At 53.0% G+C, this 19,919-nt stretch overlaps 1 protein-coding gene and 1 non-coding gene across 2 annotated transcripts in view; one reads left to right on the top strand and one right to left on the bottom strand.

The window, feature by feature from the left end:
• Window positions 1-17,761, top strand: part of LOC138381928 (sodium/nucleoside cotransporter 1-like) — a 49,133-nt gene extending 31,372 nt beyond the window's left edge. Inside the window, exons 9-18 of the mRNA XM_069466576.1 lie at window positions 5-85; window positions 511-591; window positions 3,175-3,300; window positions 9,371-9,501; window positions 11,338-11,506; window positions 11,622-11,819; window positions 15,038-15,119; window positions 15,788-15,886; window positions 15,969-16,080; window positions 16,362-17,761. Of these exons, the coding sequence (XP_069322677.1) occupies window positions 5-85; window positions 511-591; window positions 3,175-3,300; window positions 9,371-9,501; window positions 11,338-11,506; window positions 11,622-11,819; window positions 15,038-15,119; window positions 15,788-15,886; window positions 15,969-16,080; window positions 16,362-16,434 (1,152 nt within the window). The 3' untranslated portion in view covers window positions 16,435-17,761. The remainder of the gene's footprint in view (window positions 1-4; window positions 86-510; window positions 592-3,174; window positions 3,301-9,370; window positions 9,502-11,337; window positions 11,507-11,621; window positions 11,820-15,037; window positions 15,120-15,787; window positions 15,887-15,968; window positions 16,081-16,361) is intronic.
• On the bottom strand, window positions 13,948-14,054 carry LOC138382083 (U6 spliceosomal RNA). The gene has a single exon (XR_011233255.1). It is a non-coding gene; the product is annotated as a U6 spliceosomal RNA (small nuclear RNA).
• Window positions 17,762-19,919: the final 2,158 nt, after the last annotated feature.

The raw sequence follows: 19,919 nt of genomic DNA, 5'->3' as shown, positions 1-19,919 counted from the left end.
ACAGGTTCTGCCCATCATTGTTTTCTTCAGTTGCGTTATGTCAGTTCTCTACTACCTGGGCCTCATGCAGTGGCTGATCATGAAGGTGAGTCCCGGTGCTGGTGACCCCAGCTCTCCCAGAGTCACCAGCTTCAGGGGTCACGCTGTCCCAGAATGCCTTGCACCCAGAGCCTAGCCCCTCCCCACATACTCTGCTCCCCAGGCCCTCGCCCTCCCGGAGCCCCCTGCTCCCCAAGCCCTCGCCCCCAGAGCCCCCTGCCTCCGTGTTAGAAGCTCTGCTCTAAGGACTGGAGCTGTGCTAAGGTGGAATGGGTGGCCTGGGAAGTGGAAAAGCCCCATCAATGCAGGTGTGGAAGGAGAAGATGAACGGGCCTTCTGGGGACACGTGGTGAGGGGTCCCACACTAGGCTGGGAGTTGGAAGGAAGACGTGTCAGGTACTTCTACCCGACTCTCTCTGACTCTGGGGTTTGCCCATGTCAGCCCACAAAGAGCACCTTGCTTCCTTCCAGATTGCCTGGCTGATGCAGGTCACCATGGGCACCACTGCCACTGAGACCCTGAGTGTGGCTGGAAACATCTTTGTGAGCCAGGTGGGTACCACAGCCTCCTGCCCACGTGCTCAGCAGCAGCTTCCCCAGAGAGGATGGATCCCTGGGTCCCCGGAGCTCTGGTTCAGTTCGAGAAAGAGCCTTTGGAACCTTCTCCCCGGGTCCCCAAAGGCTGCTGCCCCAGCGATGCTCCATGTGGGAGACCCATTTGCCTGGGTCATGCAAGGGAGGATGCCATCTGTCTGGCATCTCCTACCATTCTAGCTGCCTCATCAGCCTAAGGACTCCCAAAGCCTACAGATGCAGTCCCATCGCTCATTTCATACACGGGGAAACTGAGGCTCTCAGGTGGAAATGACTTGGCCAAGATCCCACAACCACAAGCCACAACTTAGAGTCCCAGTTTTCTCTTTCCCGGCCAGAGTTGTTCCACTACATCATTTTGTCTTGTCTTTCCTCTGTCTTTCTGAAAATGCATTTTCCAAAGTAAGTGTGCCTCCGAAGACACCGTCAGCCCTGAGTCCCTTTCAGAAGGCCTGACCCTCCTGAGGGTCAGCCTCTGCAGAGTGTTCCAGTTTCTGTCCTGACCCATCTGCCTGACATTCTAGTGGCTAAGAGACAGACTTGCCACAAGATGCCATAGTACAATGGACAGTTTAGGAAACTTTGGAGAATATTTGCATGTCTTTTAAAGTTAATTTTTTTTTTTTTTTGCTTCTGTTTTAGAGATAGGATCTCACTGTTTTTTTGTAGACATGGGGTCTTGCTTCTTGCCCAGTCTGATCTTGAACACTTGGCCTCAAGTGATCCTCTCACCTGGGCCTCCCAAGGTGCTGCGATTGTAGGCCTGAGTCACCACAGCCAGCCCATTTGCATCTTTTTTGTTGTGATGCAAGTGTGTCAATTTCAAAGGGTTTTTGGTGGTTTTTATTTTTTTTATTTTTAGCTAATTAAGACAGATGTGATCTCAGATTAAGTACCCAAAACTCCCTTAAGGCAAAAGAAAGGGATATTAAAATACGACAGCATTTATTTTGTGTGAAAAGCTGAATGTGCTCAGTGTTTCTTGCTGAGAACATACGTAGGTGAATGTGACACTGGGTGACGTGAGGACCTCCCAAGGTAACCTATCTCTGGACAAGTTGTTGCTCAAGCTGACCTAGACCCCAGGGCTTCACCACATCTCCCAAGGGGAGGCCCTGGGGGACCTGCGTGGAGCAGCGGCGTCATGTGAACCTCAAATGCCGAGGCCAGGCCCGCTGTCCTCCCACGCGCGCCCCTCCCCGCGCTGCAGCACCCCAGGGCTTCCCAGCCAACTCTCCTGCTCTGCAGTCCTCACCCCTGCGCTGAACTCTCCACTGCCATGGCCGCCTGGCTCCTGCCCCTCGTCTCCGGTTTCTAAGGGGCATCTCACGTTTGATACGCTCAGTCCAAGCAGACAGAACCTGCCTTCTGTCCTCACACCTGCACCTCTCCAAGTCTTTCCCTTCTCAGCAAATGCTGGCACCTTCCATGCGGGTGTTCAGACAGACCTCAGACAGCCACCTGCCTTCCTCTGCCTCCCTGGCTCCCTGCATCCCGTGAGTCCTGCAGCGCTGCCTCCAGGTGGCATCCACAGCACCCTGCCACCCTCCTCCCTCTTCTCCCTGCTTCCAGCCCCGCCCCTGCTGTCTGTCCTGACCCTTCAAACACACAGAGCAGATGGCGCCACTCCCCACTGGAACCGGTCCACTCCTCACCTGCTTCCCAGCCCTGCCGGGGCCCTGCCCTCCTCTGCCTCCACGGGACCCGCGCCCAGTCACCCGTGTGTCTGCGGCAGACTCGCAGGCCTGCTGAGCTCCTCACCTCGCTGCGCCGATTCCTGCCTCGGGCCTCTGCTCTTCGCTCTGCCTGGGTGCTGTTCCCCCAAATCCTGTGGCTGCTCCTTCAGCTCTCAGCTAACCCAGACCCCGGGTCACCTCCCCGGGGAGCCCCTTGCTGATTACTCAATTTTAAATGCCCCTGAAGCACTAGGCGTTCTCTCTCACGTATCCTCATAGCTTTTATTAATGTCACCATCTAAAGTGCCACCGCTTATCTACTTGGTCCCTTGGTGATGAACCATGTCCCCTATCAGCTGCTTAAGCCACTCCCACCCTCCTGGGCTCCCAGGCTAGAAACCGCACAGGGCAGAGACTTGGTCTTGTTCACCTGGTGCCCTTTTTCTGTGGAGCAGTGTGCGGAACACAGTAGGTGCTCAATAACTATGCATTCAGTGAACAGTGAGGGCCAGGCTGCCCAGTGCTCTGAAGCGAACACACCGTCTAACGTCCCAGCCCCTTTCTTTTTGGCCACCCCCAGGGCTTCCTTATAGCTCAGGCCTGGCACCTGCTTTCCACCCCTGTGCGGAGCGGGGCTCATTCTCTGAGCCTCTCTGAGCCTCCGTGTGCTTTGCTGGGAAGTGGGGGTGACTGCTCCTCTCTCAGAAGGTTGTGAGTGACGGTGTTAAGGTGCTCTGTGGGTGCTGGCACATGGCAGGCCGTCGGGACAGTGTCACTGTGACCTGTCTATTCCTGGGGCAGGGGGCAGTGGAGGGAGTGCCCAACCACTCGAGCTCTGCTTGTCTGACATCCTTCCTCTTTGCAGACCGAGGCTCCTCTACTGATCCGGCCCTACTTGGCAGACATGACACTCTCTGAAATCCACGTTGTCCTGACTGGAGGCTACTCCACCATTGCTGGCAGCCTGCTGGGCGTCTATATCTCCTTTGGGGTAGGTAGAGGCTCCTTCTGCTTGGCTGTGCCCAGGGCCTGAAACCCACCTTCGTGGGAGCCCCACACAGCTCCGGCCAGAGCAGCCCTGGGCTCTCTCTGAGCCTGGAGCCCGGGCTGCTGTGCTGGGGAGAGGAGAGGCGTCCCCTGGGCAAGGCAGGCCTGGAGGCTGCACCATTTGCTCAGGCTTCTCCCATGGCCACTGGGGGAAAGACTCCCAGTATTCCATGTACGGAGTGCCTGCTACGTACCAGGCAATGTGCTAGTTGTTTAATATCCCCATTTCACAGATCAGGAAATTGAGGCATAGAGAATAGTGAGAAACCCAATGCCAGGATCTGAGCCCAGATCTGTGTGACCCCAAAACTCATGCTCACTTCTCCACAGTCCCACACCCAGGCTGTCCCTGGAGAGCTGCCCTACTCCTTCCCTGCCCGCTCCCCACACTCTGTGGGCTCACGTCCTTCCTCTGTTCCGACATTATTGCTGGTGCAGCTACTGATCACCTGCACTTGTAGGTCAAATAACAGCGGTGTGACCCGGGCGCTTAGACCAGTCTCAGTCCTCCTCCTGCGCCGCAGGCAGAGGAACCTGCTGTGGATGCCGGTGCCTTATACTTCCTTGTGCTTCCACTTGCAGATCCTCAGAGACGGTGGGTTTTTCCTTAACTGTCAAAGAAATTCTCGGTTGTTGCAAAAGTGACAGTTGAAAATCTGTTTCTTAACCCCACTTCGCACTGGTAACTGCTTTTAACAGCTTAGAGCAGTGGTTCTCAAAGTGTGGTCCGTGGGCCGGCACCATCAGCTCACCTGAGAACTTGCTACAAATGCAAAGTCTCAGCCCACCCCAGACCTGCACAATCTGAAACACAGGTTTGGGGCCCAGTATACAGATGGTCAATTTCAGACCCACTGACTTAAAAATATGTCATTCCAGAGCTTTCTTTGTGGCCATCTAAGTACATACACCTGAACACACACTCTTGCTTTGTTTTTCATAAAAGATGAGGTGATTCTACCCGTACTTTTCTGCAACTTGCTTTTTTCTTGTAACATTCTGGGCAAGACACAAAATCCAGAGGGACAAAGAAATAGTTGACAGAGCTGACTAATGTAAATGAAAAACGTGCTGTGGGGGAAAGTCACTGTTTAAAAAGTTATTGATCAGGAGAAAATACTTCATAAATTATGAAAACATATTCAAGCTCACTGATGTTCAAAGAAATTCAAACAATAATATCTGTATTTCTTCTAAATGATAGGCAATACTGTATGCGCCTCTAAAGGGCCAGGGGGTGGGGTACTCACCCACTTGTGGTGGGAGTTTAATTTGCTATAACCTTTTTGGAGAACATCTATCAATCAATTTTTTAAAGCTTTTTAAATTACATCTTATTTTTTGTATATCTATCAGTCAATTTAAAAATACTCCTTCCCTCTGATCCAGTGAGGAATATTATGATACAGAAATGTCCTCAGAAGTGTTCAAACAATGTAAAATTTTGACATTATTTGTAACTGTGAACAAAGAAAAACCAGAATGTTCTGCAGGTTGGGGATGAGGGGGTGAGTTACTCCACGTGTGGCAATGCCACTGAGCCCTGGAGCGAGGACACCTGGTTTGGAGAGAGACCCTCACCTGCCTGTGCCTGTCCCCCAGGCTGTCCTGATGCTGCATGTGTGTGGGTGGGGGGACCACAGAATGACCTGAGCTGTCCCCTTCTCTGGTCCCCAACTACACCTGTCTCTCTCATCTCTGTCCCTGGTGGTGGCCTTGAGGTGGGTGAGAGGACAAGCCAGGCTGCCCCTCAGTCTGTCCTTCACTCAGGACACCTGGGCCACACCAAGACGCTCAGCTCCACTCCCCACAGAGCTGCCTGGGCAGAGCTGGCGGCTCAGTGACTTTTCAAGAAGGGCCCCTTGCACGCTGGGACTTTGGTTCCTGGCCAACCGCCCGAGACTGTCATCTGCTTTGCACCTTGTCTCACTGAGGCCCGGGAAGGGCTCCTCAGAGCTGGTGCAGCCCCCACCCTCCCATTGCCAGTTGTTTTTGGAAGGAATTTGATGTTTCAGAAATCAAAACCCAAAACTTTCTTCCTGAAACTTTTTTCATGGTAGAACATTGGGGAAGGCGATGCCATAATATTTTCAGGACTCAGGGCCTTTAAATGTCTTAACCTTGCTTTGGTCCCTACAGTTATGAAAACAATACCTCTGGTGTTCCCCTAGTGCAAAAGTGTCACTGCGGCTCCCAGCCACTGCTTAAAACCGAAATACTGGAAGAACGTTCTCCCTTTCTACACTCTGGCTTTATACCCAGGCTCCTTCCTTCCCTTTCTCAGGCCAGAGTCCAGGCCCAGCCCTGGGTAATCTGGCCTCCTCAGAGACAGAGCCTGGGAACCTACTTCCCTTTAGCTGCAAGGAATGTGCAGGTGGCCAGGGTGAGTTGTGTGTCCCTGGGCCTCCAGTCACAGCCTGTGGTTTGGAAGCCCCAGGCTACAACATAGCTGGCCCAGGGGGAGAGCCTGGAACAGGTCTTCCTCCCCTCCTCCCTCTTCCCCTCCTCCTCTCCTCCTCTGCTCCCCTCCTCCCCTCTATCTTCCCCTTCTCCCCTCCTCCCCTCCGTCTTCCCCTTCTCCCCTCCTCTCTTCCTCCCCTCCTACCTCTGGATCTGCCCCTATCCAGTCTCCGGAGAAGCTCTCTTCTGCCCCCACCTGGCTGTTGGCCGCCATTGCAGCACCCTGCCTCCCCCGCCCGCCCACCTGTCCTTTAACTCCTGCCCAGTCAGGTCCTCAGTATCCTTGGCTCTGCCCTCAGCCCCCTTATCCCAGAAGAGTCCCTCTTGCTGTCTCCTCCAAGCCCCCATATCCTTAAGACCTTTCACTCTGTTGTTCAGCCTCTGGCTCCGTTTGCCCCGCACCCCTCCTATTGCTGATACACGCACATTTCTAGGCCTGCGCTGTCAGCACGGTAGCCACCGACCACACGTGGCTGTTGAGTACTTGAAATGTGACATGCAGTGAGACTTAGTGCAGGAAAAAGATTGAGATTTTATTAATAATTTTATATTGATTGCACAGGTGGAAAGAAACTATTTTGGTTATATTGGGATAAATAAAATATTATTAAAATTAACAGGCACAGTGGCCCACACCTATAATCCTAGCACTCTGGGAGGCTGAGGCGGGAGAATAATTTTGGCAGGAGTTCAAGACCAGCCTGAGCAACACAGAGAGACCCCATCTCTACAAAAAATAGAAAAATTATCCAGGCATGATGCTTGAACCCGGAATCCCAGCTACTTGGGAGGCTGAGGCAGCAGAATCCCTTGAACACCGGAGTTTGAGGTTGCGGTGAGCTATGGTGACACCACTGCACTCTAGCCAGGGTGACAGAGTGAGTCCCTGTCTCAAGAAAAATAAATAAATAAATAATTTATCCTGTTCCTCTATGTTTTAGGATATGGCTACTGTAATAGAAAATTTTACATTATGGATGTGTATCCCATAATATTTGTATTGAGCAATGCTGGTCTAGGCCTCCCCTCCGTGGCTCCAGGGGTCACAGCTGACCCTTTCATTGTGACTCCCACCCACAGCTGCACGCACACCGTGCTTCCCCAAGGCTCTAAGGTAGGCAGCGGCTCCCCCAGTAGCCCCTAGAGACTGTCCCTCTACCGGCTCAGGGACCCCATGAGAGGAGACCCAGATGTGAGCCTCAAGCTGCGGACACAGGCTGGGCAGGGTGACACTGAGCACTTGGCCACCCATGTTCCTCCATGAATTGTGCACAGGACCTGTGAGACCCCGCGCAGGGCCGAGTGTGAGTCCACAGCTTAGTGTCCCCATCTGTACAACGGGCAGAGTCACTGCCCACCGCACGGCAGGGCGGGGATTAAATACAGTAACAGGCAGGCGATGCCTCGCGTGGAGGTGAAGGAGCGAAAGTTCTTTCCTGACATGTCGGGGTCAGAAATCTGTCCTTCTGAAACTGTCCACTTAATGCTTTGCAGTTGTCTGGATTTACTCCCTCTCTCGGCAGAGAGCCTTTAGAAAATTCAAGTGGGGCGCTCTTATCCTTGATCTCTGTCCACATGGAACACCTTTGGGTCAGAGAGAGGAGGGCCGTGGCAGGAGTGGGCCCTCGGGTGGCAGGACAGAAGGCATTCCTGACCGGGTGCCTGGAGGCAGGGCTGGGGATATCAGGGCCTTGCAGAGCAGCTGGCAGTGGGGGAGCTGGGTGGGGCTGACCCAGCACCCAGGGAGCCCCGCCTGTGCAGGACTCAGCCCTTTCCACAGGGAGCAGGAAACAGCCGGCCGCGGCATTTGAGGCTGTGGCCACCATTGGCCCACTCAGAGGACAGTGTCCAGGAATGTGACAACTGCAGAGTATGTTCCCCGCTGGGACCCAAGTTTACAAACCAGACGTAATCTACAAGCCGGAGGAAGGGGCAGAGTCCTGGCTGGTGGAGGGAAAAGTCCCAAGATTCCGGGTGTTGGTACTGTCCCCACTGGAGCTGGGCCACCGAGGAGGAGGGAGGTGAAGTCCCAACGCCCAGCCCAGACAGTGCAGAGAGGACACCGCCCCCAGCGGGGCTTCATGCAGCAGGGAGCAGGACCCGGGGCCCGCACACCTGTCAGGCTGTCGCTGGTTCTTGTCCACGTTTTAAGGAATTTCTGTTTGTGATGGAAAAGAACAACTGGGGTTTAGAAGAGGAAGAAGGACGATCCAGGGGTTTCAGAGCCTGGGAGCGTTTCCCGGCTGGCTTCCCATTGGCAGGTCCTGGTACATCCCTGGGGTGACAACGGGGTGTTTCTCGGGCTTCTGCCTTTGCTTTCATCAGCCTGAGCATGGACTTCAACTTCCCTCCTCCTCCTTCACCTTTTTATTTGAAATTTGAGAATGAAGTTGGCTTATTATAAACTTTAAGGAGAACAAGTGTATTTTACAATCATAAAAATGATATTGTAGATATTTTGAAAGATACTGAAAAGCAGAAAGGAAACAAAATGACCCCTGACCCCAGTACCAGGGACAGCTAGTGCGTTGACATTCCGGGGTATTCTTTCTGCTCTTCTTTCCGTGCATCGCTGGGGTTTGTTTTCTCCCCCGTCGTCTTGGTTATTCTCTGTGTGCGACTGTGTGGGCACGTGCCCGTATTATCACCAGGCATTGAGCACCATCATTTTCAGTGGCAGCGTGTGGTCATTGTCCTGTTGTTAGATGTTTGAGTTGGTTCAAATTTCCCCACTCAGTAAATGACACAGTTCTGGGGAAAGTTAAAGTGTCTCATCTACCTCTGTGGAAGAGAACAGGGAAGCAAAGGGCTTGGGGCCACAGTGGGGATGAAAATTCAGGAGGGAGAATGCCGGGGGCGGCCCTGGGGGCTGACCCAGGGCCAAAGGATGGCTGTTGTGGGCGGGAGATTTCCTGGGAAACAGTTCTCGAACTACAGGAGCGGTGTCATGCACTGCCTTGAGGTGGTGAGTTCCCCGTCACAGTGAGCATTCAAAATGGGATCCTATAGAGGGAGTACGATTCTTGCACTAGGACATGACCTATGCTAAGGTTGAATCGGGTTACCTCTTAAATCCATCTCAACTATCAGTTCTGGAGCTTTGTTGAAAACCACCACAAAACCCTCAGTAAGAGAGAAACTCAGCTAATGGGGATTAGTGGTCAAAGACAGATAGCTAAAAAACTTCCTATAAAGGAAGGAAGCACCTTGAACTTGGAGCCAAAAGATGTGATGGGTTCTAACGCCTTCTCTTCTTTTATTTTTGGTAAGTGGTGTTTAATCCATTGGAGCCTCAGTTTCCTCATCTGTAAAATGGGGATAGCAGCACTTGTGTAACTGAAGGAAGTTCTGGGAGGAAGTACGAGTCCTGTACATACAGCCTGTGACCCTCTGTGCACAAAGGTATTGTTATTAGCAATGATCACAGCAGTAATGACAATGAGGACATAGCAGTGGGGAGACTACACATGTCCCCCTGCCGGCCTGAGCCTCAGTCCTTGGCCCCCAACATTTCTCTGACCGTCTGCCTGTCACCCCCACCCTCACTCTTGCAGATCGATGCCGCCTCATTGATTGCTGCGTCCGTGATGGCTGCCCCTTGTGCTTTGGCCCTGTCCAAGCTGGTCTACCCGGAGGTGGAGGAGTCCAAGGTTAAGAGTGAGGAAGGAGTGAAACTGACCTACGGGTGAGCACAGCAGGAGGGCCTGCGGGGGGCGGGGGGTGGAGCACAGGCGCAGGGTCCTGTTCCCTCTGCCCATCACTGTCCTCCACCAGCCCAGGCCCGCCTGTCCTCTTCTGCTGCCCTGGTTGTGCCTGAGTCCGTTCTCTGTGGCTTATAACAGAAAACCTGAAACTGGGTCCTTTATAAGCCAGGGGAATTCATTTCTTACATTTATGGGGGCTGAAAAGTCCAAAGTCAAGGGGCTGCATTTGCTGAGAGCCTTCTTGCTGTTGGGGACTCTGCAGAGTGCTGAGATGGTGCAGGGCATCGTGTAGTGAGGGGACTGAGTGTGCTACCTGCTAGCTCAGGTCACTCTTCCTCTTCTTATGAAGCCACCAGTGCCACGCCCCTGATAACCCATTAACCCATTGATCCAAAATAGTGTCAGCCCCATGACCCAATCACCTCTCAAGCCCCCCCCTCTCCATACTGCCCCATTGGGGGTTAAGTTTTGACACGAGTTGCAGAGGGAACAAACATTCAAACCACAGTGCTTGCAAACATGCAGACTCTGCTTCTCACATGTTAATCTCCACTGTCTGACCAGCAGGACACAGCGGACTGGTCCAGGCTTGGGAGTGAGGCCTGGATTTGGGGGTGTGGCCTGTGGTCTGTGTATGTATGTCATGAAAAGGCTTCATGCCACCTCCTCCACGTGCCTGAGCCCTGACCACCAGGTGTCAACCACCTATTGACGTATTTTGCACTGTCTTTGATTTCACTTACCTCCTAGCATCTCTTCCTCACAGTCTTAACCAGTGTTGTGTCACATTTAATCCTTAAAAAATGTTGAAAACGCACCCTGTGCACTAATGTGCTTGGGGACACCGTGGGCAACCCCAATGTCACAACGTCCTGAGGCTCCAGGGCAGTGCTGTCCCATGGAAAGAGAACATGAGCTGCTTCTGTCATCTTCAATTTCCTCTAGCTGTCTTTTAAAAACCACAAAGAGGGCCAGGTGAGGTGGCTCACACCTGTAATCCTCCTACTCTGGGAGGCCCAGGCTGAAGGCTCACTTGAGCTCAGGAGTTCGAGAGCAGCCTGAGCAACAGCAATACCCCATCTTTACTAAAAATGGAAAAATTAGCCGGGCATGGTAGCACAGGCCTGTAGTACCAGGTACTCGGGAGACTGAGGCAAGAGGATCACTTGAGCTCAAGAGTTTGAGGTTGCAGTGAGCTGTCATGACTTCACTGTACTCTACACATGGTGACAGAGCCAGACTCTGTCTCAAAAGAAAAAAAAAAAAAAAAGAAAAAAAGGAAAGAACAGAAAGGACAAAAATATAAACAAAATATTCTAATGCTGAAATGTTAAGTAGACTCTTTATCCTTTTTTTGTCACAGGGTCTCAAAAGAAGGACAAAGAAATGGGGGATTTTCATAAGATATTTTACTTAAGCCAACATACCCCAAATATTCTCATTTCAACATAAAAAATTTATATTTCAATCAATGTGAAAGTTATTGAAATAGTTTGCATCGGTTCATACTAAATCCCCAAAATCTGGTGTGTGTCTTATATTTATAGCACAAGTCAGTTTGACCCAGACTCCCTTCATGTGGTTAAAACCCACATGTGGCTAATGGCTTCCGTGTGGGCCAGCGCCGTGCTAGAAACCTGGGTCTCATCCCAGCGTTTTGACCAGCCCCTCTCTCATGCTCCGGGTCTCAGAGGGAAAACAAGGGTCCTGTGGCTCTGAACTGCTCTGTCCAAGGTTTCCCCCTGAGCCTGTAGGATGGGGACCCTTGCCATTTGTGGGGACAGGCCAATAATGATCACTTTTGACCCCAACAACAGAGATGCTCGGAACCTCATAGAAGCAGTCAGCAATGGGGCCACCATCTCAGTGAAAGTGGTCACCAATATTATTGCCAACCTGATTGCGTACCTCGCTGTGCTGGCCTTCATCAACGCTGTCCTCTCCTGGCTGGGAAACATGGTGGACATTGACGGGCTCAGCTTCCAGGTGTGGGTCCAGCCAGCCCGCTCAGCCCGTGGAGGGGATGGCCTCGGGTGGGCAGTGGGCAGTGGCCTGGGCCCAGCACAGGGTCCCAGCCATGCTTCTTGTCCTCATGCCCTAGCTCATCTGCTCCTACATCCTGCGGCCTGTGGCCTTCCTGATGGGCGTGGCCTGGGAGGACTGCCCCGTGGTGGCTGAGTTGCTGGGGATGAAGCTGTTTGTGAACGAGTTTGTGGCCTATCAGGAACTCTCCAAGTACAAGCAGCGCCGCCTGGCAGGGGCTGAGGAGTGGGCTGGCACCAGGAAGCAGTGGATCTCCGTGAGTGTCTCCGTCCCCCCCTGCAGCCTGGCTCCCTGGGCCTGGCTGAGACACACTGAAGTGGCACTTACCCTGCCACATCCTATGGTCCTGGGAAACAGGATGGCTTCAGGCTTTGCTGCCATCTGTCTTGGGGCCTCTCAGGAGGCCGAGGTGCAGGTGTGAAGAAAGAGCCTTGTTTGAGATAGCTGAGATCTAGGTCTACATGGGCCACCCGCTGTGGCGTTGGGCCAGCCGCTGCACCTTGCCCCTTCAGTTGGAACACAGGGGGCAGTACCTGCCACAGTACCGAAGGCATAGCCTCAGCTTCCCATGAGCCGGGAGAGGGAGCGAGACAGGCAGAGCTCACCGTCCCCTCCCCTGCTAATACACTGCGTGCCGTCCAGGGCTTGGCTCTTTGGTTAAAGTTTATTCTAACAAGCCTCCGAAGCTCCATAAAATTAACCTTTCTAAGTGAATGCAAGCTCGAGTAACATTACTGAGAATGAAAAAATTACCCGTAACCTGACATCAGAAAGTAACAACTGTTGTTCTCTCCATTTTCTTCTATCCTTTTGAAGAGAGCGTTTACATTGCTGCTGTTAGAGCATCCACACTGGGGTGTGGCCAGCTCTGTTGTTTACTTACTGTTGTGACGTAAGCATCATTTTCCATATATGTCACCTAACACATTTAACACGTCCCTGCTGTTGGGCCATTCAAGTCAACTCCATTATTTGACCATTAGCCACCGTGTTGAAATGAACATCCTTGTGCGTAGCACTTTTCCCTTTTCCTGGATCATTTCCTTAGGAGCTGTCCCAGATGTGGGCTGCTTGAGTCACACAGGAGTCCTCTGCGGTTGCTGCCGGGAACCTCCCCAAAGGGTGACAGCAGCTGAGGCCATCAGCTGAAATGACAGGCCCCGGTCGTGCCGCGAGCATTTGCTTCACCGCACACCAAACAGCTTTCAGTAGCCTCTTTGCAAAAACAGGTTTTCTACTTTAATGAGCAAATAATAGCTCATTGTATTAATTCACATTACTTGGGCGCTGGAAACTTTTAACAGGAAATATTTTTCTTGTCTTTTTGATTATTTTTTAAATGGTAAAGAAATGTAGTCGTTAGTTTAAAAATAGTCTGTGTGAAGCATAAAACAAAGGTTTCCCCTCACTCCTTGCCCTCAGCCCTGGTCTCTCCCCTTCCTCAGAGGTAATAGCAGGCACGGCCCTTGGGGGTCGTTTTTATGAACTTAGATCCTTCAGCAGGTGTCTGTTGAGACCCCTTAGGCGCTGGGCACCAGGACGAAAGGGGCAGTTAGGTGGACACGCTGGCTCCCGCCTGTAGTCCTGGGACTTCGGGAGGCTGAGGCAGGAGAGTTGCTTGAGCCCAGGAGCTTGATGTTGCTGTGACCTATGATGACACCCACTGCACTCTAGCCTGAGTGACAGAGCAAGACCCTGTCATGAAAAAAAAAAAAAAAAAAAAAGAAAGAAAAGTAAAGAAAAGAAAAGGCAAAAGGTGGGGGGCGGGTAATCAGACAGACATGGTCTCTGCTCTCATGGAACCTATGTCTAGTGAGAGACACAGACAGTATAAGAAAGTGAAGGAATAAAAAATAAATAACCACAATTTATGGTAAGTTCTATGAAGAAAACAACAAGAAGAAGCAGAGAAGGGTCTTTCTTGGCTGCTCCGGTCAGAAGAGGCCTCCCTGAAGTGTGGCATTTAGGCTGAGACTTGGAGGAAGGAGACGGGGCCAGCCAGGAGCAGCTGGGAAGAACATTCCAGACAAAGGAAGAGGCGTGTGCAAAGGCCCTGAGGTTGCAAAGCACGTGGTCTGTTTAGGGAACAGAGAGGGGACAAGCACAGCTAGAGCAGGGGTGATTGTAAAAGAGAGTGGCAGAGGAGCAGGAAGTTACTGAGGATTGGCCCGTTTGCATGTTAAGATCACTCGGGCTGCTGTAGGGAGCACAGCTGTAGGTGAGCAGGCTGGGATACAGGTGCCTTAATACTTTCCCAGTAATCTTTATATAAACTCTTTGTTATAAAGACATTAGGCCTTTTCTGTTACATTTCCTACCTGCATTTTTCCTAGTCTTTTCTTTTTTTCCCCCTTCCTTTTGTAAACAGGGATTGGTTTTTGTTTGTAAATATGGAATCTCTCACGCATCTGCGTGTCAGCCTTGTGCAGGGGTCGTGCTAACCTGCTCTGTGTCATTCTGAGTTTAGTGCATGTGTTGCTGAAGTGAGCACAGGAATGTTTTTTACACCAAAGCTTTTCCGTTGTGATTGCTTCTATTATTTCTAAACTTAGACAGTTATTTGATAAGCGTTATAGTCCCGAGATTATATGATGCTCTAGTTACGGCCAGGAGACTTGGAGTCAGACAGGGCTGAGTATAAATTCTAACACAGCCACCTTCTTGCTGTGTCAACTGCCTCAGTTCCCTAAGCTTTCTGAGCATCACTTTGCTCCTCTCCAAAATGAGAGCAGTAATACTACCTTTTAACAACAGTAATTATGTATATTTTTATCATTTCATGCTTGAAATATTAATATTTATCTGCTTCAATCATGTAGAATTAATGTTGTATATGGTGTGAGGTATGGACCTAAACCAATTTTCTTTCCAAATTTTTTTCGTTTTGGCTCTTAAGACTAATTTCTGGGGCATTAAACAACTGTTGAGAACGAAGGGAAGAGCCGCCTTACTCAAACACGCGCTCTGTGCCTGGCGTTTCCCAAACATGAGATGGTCCTTAGGACAGCCCTGCCCGGCAAGCACTATCATTCCCACACTCCAGATGGGGAAGCGAAACCTTTAAAAGTCTGTTGACTTGCTCAAGCTGATACTTGGTGGCACAAGGCTGGACGCCAGGTTGGCTGGGCTCCAAGTCCCTTACTCTGTCGGGCAGGCCACACTCCCCCACTCCTGGCATGACAGCACAGCAACCAGAGGCACAGGGCTACAGAGTGTCAGGGACAGAGCTTAGTAGGGCCAGAGTGAGAGGACTGAGCCAGGCAGTCACACCCAGAACGGCTGGTGATGAAGATGAAGGGCTTGAAGGACAGGTGGGAGAGGTGGGAGTGGGGGGGCCTGGGAGGGCGCAGCACAGAGAGCTCGAAGGGCAGGGACATGTAGGATGTGGGTGAAATTAAGGCCAGAGAGCCTGGGTGGTGTCGGGGTGCCAGTCCTGTCTGTGGGAGCCCCTCTCTGTTCATCTGTGTATTTCAGGTCAGAGCAGAAACCCTCACGACGTTTGCCCTCTGTGGGTTCGCCAACTTCAGCTCCATTGGGATCATGCTGGGAGGCCTGAGTGAGTCCCCTCCCCCATGTCCTGGAGAGTTGGGGGCCTGAACTCGCTGGGACCTGTGGGCCTCAGCTGTCTTGCCTGTCCAAGGCAGGACCTAAACAAGGCGGCCATGGCGGTTCATCCCAGCCCGTGTTCTATACAGCTGGGGGTCGCCCAGGAGGTCAGCACCATGGCCTTGCAGGCCAAGCCTGGCTCGGGACAGGAGGTGTGGTGCTGGCCTGTCCCCCGAGGCTTTGGCCTGCCTTCCCCACAGCTGCAGTGGGCAGGAAGGCTCTGCTCCATCCTCAGCTCTTAGCAAATAGCACGTCCATTCCTCACGACGACCTGCCTGGTGGCATCATCATGCCATTTTACAGAGGGGAAACTGAGTCTTGGAGAAGTGACGTGATGGCCCAGGCTAATCAGTGGCTGAGTCTATGTTTAATCCCAGGTCTGCCTGACTCCAAACTCAGGTTTGTTCCTGCACCTGCCACTAATGGCACGTGGGGCATCACCTAGGGGTCCGAGCCAGGCCAAAAAGGCTCCTAAACTCAGCAAGAGGCCAGGAGGACAATGTCTGTCCCTCTGGCCACCCAGAAGCAGAAGGGAGGTCAGAAGACATAGCCAGAGCCACAGAACATGGGCAGAGAGGTACGTGGCTTCCTCGGCCCGAGCACTCTGTTCCTTTGCAGCCTCCATGGTCCCCCAACGGAGGAGCGACATCTCCCGGATTGTGCTCCGGGCGCTCTTCACAGGTGCCTGCGTGACCCTGGTCAACGCCTGCGTGGCGGGTGAGTGCAGCCTGGCGGGTGCAGCACCTGGGGCCGTGATTTTCTAGCGGGGGCTCTGCTCACCAGCTGCTCTCCCTCGCAGGCATCCTCTACGTGCCCAGGGAGGCCGAGGTCGACTGTGTGTCCCTGCTAAACACAACCCTCAGCAGCACTAGCTTTGAGGTGTACCAGTGCTGCCGCCAGGCCTTCCAGAGGTGAGGGCCAGGCACGGGGCCGTAGGGGCACGGGGGCACCAGCGGTGATGGCGTGTGGGAGGCCCGCGTGGCTGGGGATGCCTTTGGCACCAGGAGGAGAGGTACAAATGTCATGGCTGCAGCTGATGTGGCCAGGGGAGGAGGAAGTGAAGGCTTGAGGATCGAATTTGAAGAGGAAAGTGGACCAGAGACGTGCAGTAACTTTCCCAGGGCTGCACTGCCTGGTAGTGGCCAGCAGAGCCGGCCTGCAGGTCTCACAGAAACCTCTGCTTTCCTTTCAGCGTCGGCCTGGAGTTCGGCCCAGGGGCCCTGAACAACTGCTGTCAGTTTTACAGCCACCCGATCTGTGCGTAGCGGGGACGGACATCCTTGTGCCTTCCGAGGGCTGTTCTTCCCCAGGAAGCCCCTGTCCCCATCTTCCCCTCTCCAGTCCCCTCCTCAGGGAAGCCGCAGGGCTTAGACCCTCAGTCCCACACTTGGCAATGAAAGCAGGCACCTTGCAGAAATGACAGGAACATACCTAATCCCGCAATTTCCTACCAGCATGTGCAGATGAGTCGGGAGCGGTGTCCCTGCTCTGTCTCTGCCTGGCTGGCAGGCACCCTGCAGGGACCCCTGTGCTCACAAAGGCCTGGAAGGAGCCAGCAGACAACAAGGGCCTGCAGAGCTTTCTCTTTGCATGGCCAGAATCTGCTTTTAGAATTTGTGTTACAGCCTCCAGGAGTTCCTGGGAAGCCCCTGGAGGGACAGCAGGGGGCAAGCTCCAGGCCCCAGTTTCCTGCCCAAAACCATATCTCGGGCCAAATCGCATCCCCTGCGATGAGCCTGACTACATCTCAGAGATAACCGCGTGTCCGGGAGCAGAAAAAGCAGGAAAGACGGACCAGCTGACGTTGCAGCCCCTGCTACTTACTCCTCAGCCGCCTCTGCTTTAACTGACAGCAGTCACTAATTCTCTTCTTTCCCTTTGTCCCCATAAAATCAGCAGGCCACTGGTCCTTGCTGCTGACACCCCTTCTCTTTCTTTGGGATGCCACAGTGTCTCCCTGTTCTCCCTGCCTTCCCTCTCTCTTTCTCTCTCGCACTCCTTTCTCCCCAAGAAGGTAAACTCTTTACTTTATGTACACTAATGCCAGTGTGAGAAATCCTTCTCCACCCACAACGTGAGCACCTACTAGGCTTTCCACACTAACATCTGGTGGTGCGTACAGGGATCAAACCTGAGACCTTGGCGTTACTTCTCTCTCTCTCCTCAAGAAGATAAAATAAACTTTTTACTTTATATATCCTACCCCAGTGTGAGAAATCTTTCTGCACCCGCACCGTGAGCACCTACTAGGCTTTCCACATAACAGGGCAGGGGCGATGGAGTCAGCGGGGCCTTCAGTAAAGCGAGGACACCTCCCAGCCCAGCCCCTCTCTCTGCGCCCCCACTTCCTACCTCCCCCAAACGTGAGTTCTCAGGCTCACCTGTGCCTCCTTGTGTTTCCCCTCCACATGCAAATGGCATCCTGGTGCTCTCCGTCCCCCTCTCCTTGGGGTCCCTCACATGCACCTTGTCCTTCTGCTGTGGGCCCCACACCGAAGCCTGCTCCCCTCCTCCCTTCGCGGGCACTAGGGTCTCTCCATGGCTTCCCCGCAGATGATGTGTCCCGGACACTCCTGTCCCACTGCCTTCCCCCATGGCACTTCCTACACTGGTGTCCTGTGCAGCACCGTCCCACGAGGTGCTCAGAGGGTTCCAGGAGGCACAGGCTTGGAATAAAATTGGACAGGGTTGTTTGGGGCGTTAGTTCTGTTTGGTTTTTTTAACTGTGGACTTGTCAGAGCTTGGTGAGGGTATGCTATGAGGCTTTTTCCAAGGTTATTGGACCATAGGAAGTTTTCTGATGGCAGTTTCTCTTAGTTGAAGGTTTCCTGGAATGCAATTTGGTAAACGTTGGTTGATGTTCAAACTGCTTCACTGCACGTAACTGCAAAACTAGCAGATATTGACGTGGCACTGTGGGCAGGCACTGTCCTCAGCGCTTTCTGTGTTTTAACTCCATCCTTACAACAACCCCATGAGGTGGGTACTATTATTCTCCCTAGTGGACGGATATCAGAGGCCCAGACAGGTGAAGTAACGTGGCTAAAGTGACACAGCTGGCAAGACGCACAGGCAGGATTTGAACCGAGGCCATCTGGTTCCATAAGCTGCTGCGTTCGCCTCTGTGCTGGGCTGCTGGGGTTCAAGGAACTCCTTGTGTGGCTTGTCCTCAGCTCTCCCCGCCTTTCCCCCCACCCTGAGCTCTCTGCGCCGGTCGGTCAGGCCTGACGCCCCTCCCTGCCTGTGTTTCTGGAGTTCCCGTCTCCCTTATGTCCATGCTGCTCTGATCTCGGGGGCTGCAGTGACATGGGATGTACCCTGTCCCTGTGGCCACTGAGCCTCACCCTCACCTGCCAGGTCCAGCTTCCTTTGCAGTTGGGGACAGCCGTGACCTTAGGCAGAGGAGTGTGCATCTCTGGGTGGCAGCCCCCAGAGGAGCCCCAGTGAGCCAGGTTCTGCTTCTGCCCGGCCGCGGACTTCAGTTCCAGTGGGCACTGGCCTCGCTTCTTGTGACCCTCACAGGCCGACCTGAGCCCCTGCCCTCAGGACTTTAGCTCTGCAGAGGGGAGGCTGGGCCTGACTGCTACAGCCCATAGCTAGGCCCTTGCCTTCTCTCTGCAGCGGCCCTCCCCGTCCCCAGCATCTGCCACCTGTTCCCACTCCCCGTGGGCTGCTGGCAGGAGGCCTTACTGCTGTGGACGGCACCCCCGGCCGCCAGCGTCGGCCGTGCGCCCCTCCCGGCCTGTCTGCTGGCCTTGGCTCCCCCAGCTGGGTCGTGGAACAGTCCAAGGACTCCCCCGACCTCCCTCCCTGGACACCCTGCACACTCGTCACATGGCCAGGGCGTTCCCGCAAGGACTGTGAGCCCCTGAACACAGGGCTCCCAATGTACCGCAGTGTCTGAGTCCATTAGGGCTGATAGAGCAGAATACCATGAACTCGATAGCTCATAGACAACAGAAACTTACTTCTCACTGTCCTGGACGGTGGGAAATCCAAAATCAAGACAGCGACAGATTCAGGGTTTGTTCAGAGCCTGTTTCTCACAAATGGCAGCTTCTTGCTGTGTCCTCACATGGTGGAAGAGGTGAGCAGGCTCCCTCAGGCCCCTACAGAAGGGCACTAATGTCTGGCTGGGCACAGTGGCTCAAGCCCATCATCCCAGCACTTTGGGAGGCCGAGATGGGAGGATTACGTGAGGCCTCCCTGGGCAACATAGTGAGATTCCATCTGTAAATTGTATTATTATTTGAGACACAGTCTTGCTCTGTCACCTGGGCTACAGTGCAGTGGCATCATTGTAGCTCACTGCAACCTCAAACTCCTGAGCTCAAGCGATCCTCCTGCCTCAGCCTCCTGAGTAGTTGGGACTACACACAAGCACCACCACACCTGGCTAATTCTTCTATTTTTGTAGAGATGGGGTTTTGCTGTTGCTCAGGCCGGTCTCGAACTCCTAGCCTCAAGCGATCCCTCCTGCCTTGGCCTCCTAAAGTCATGAAATTACGGGCATGAGCCACCATGCCCAGCCATACTAAATTATTAAAGAAGTAATAATAGTAAGGTCACTAATCTCATTTGTGAGGGCTCCACCTCATGACCTAATGACCTCCCAAAGGCCCCACTTCCTAATACCATCACCTGGGCAGTTCGAATTTCTGCATATGAATTTTGGGTGACATGAACATTCAGACTGTAGCACATAGTCATGTAAGATGTTAACAGTTGGGGAAGGTGGGTGTGGGGTTTA

Source organism: Eulemur rufifrons, chromosome 3 (assembly GCF_041146395.1).
Source record: "Eulemur rufifrons isolate Redbay chromosome 3, OSU_ERuf_1, whole genome shotgun sequence".
NCBI lineage: Eukaryota > Metazoa > Chordata > Mammalia > Primates > Lemuridae > Eulemur > Eulemur rufifrons.
This window is presented reverse-complemented; position numbering and strand designations above follow the sequence as displayed.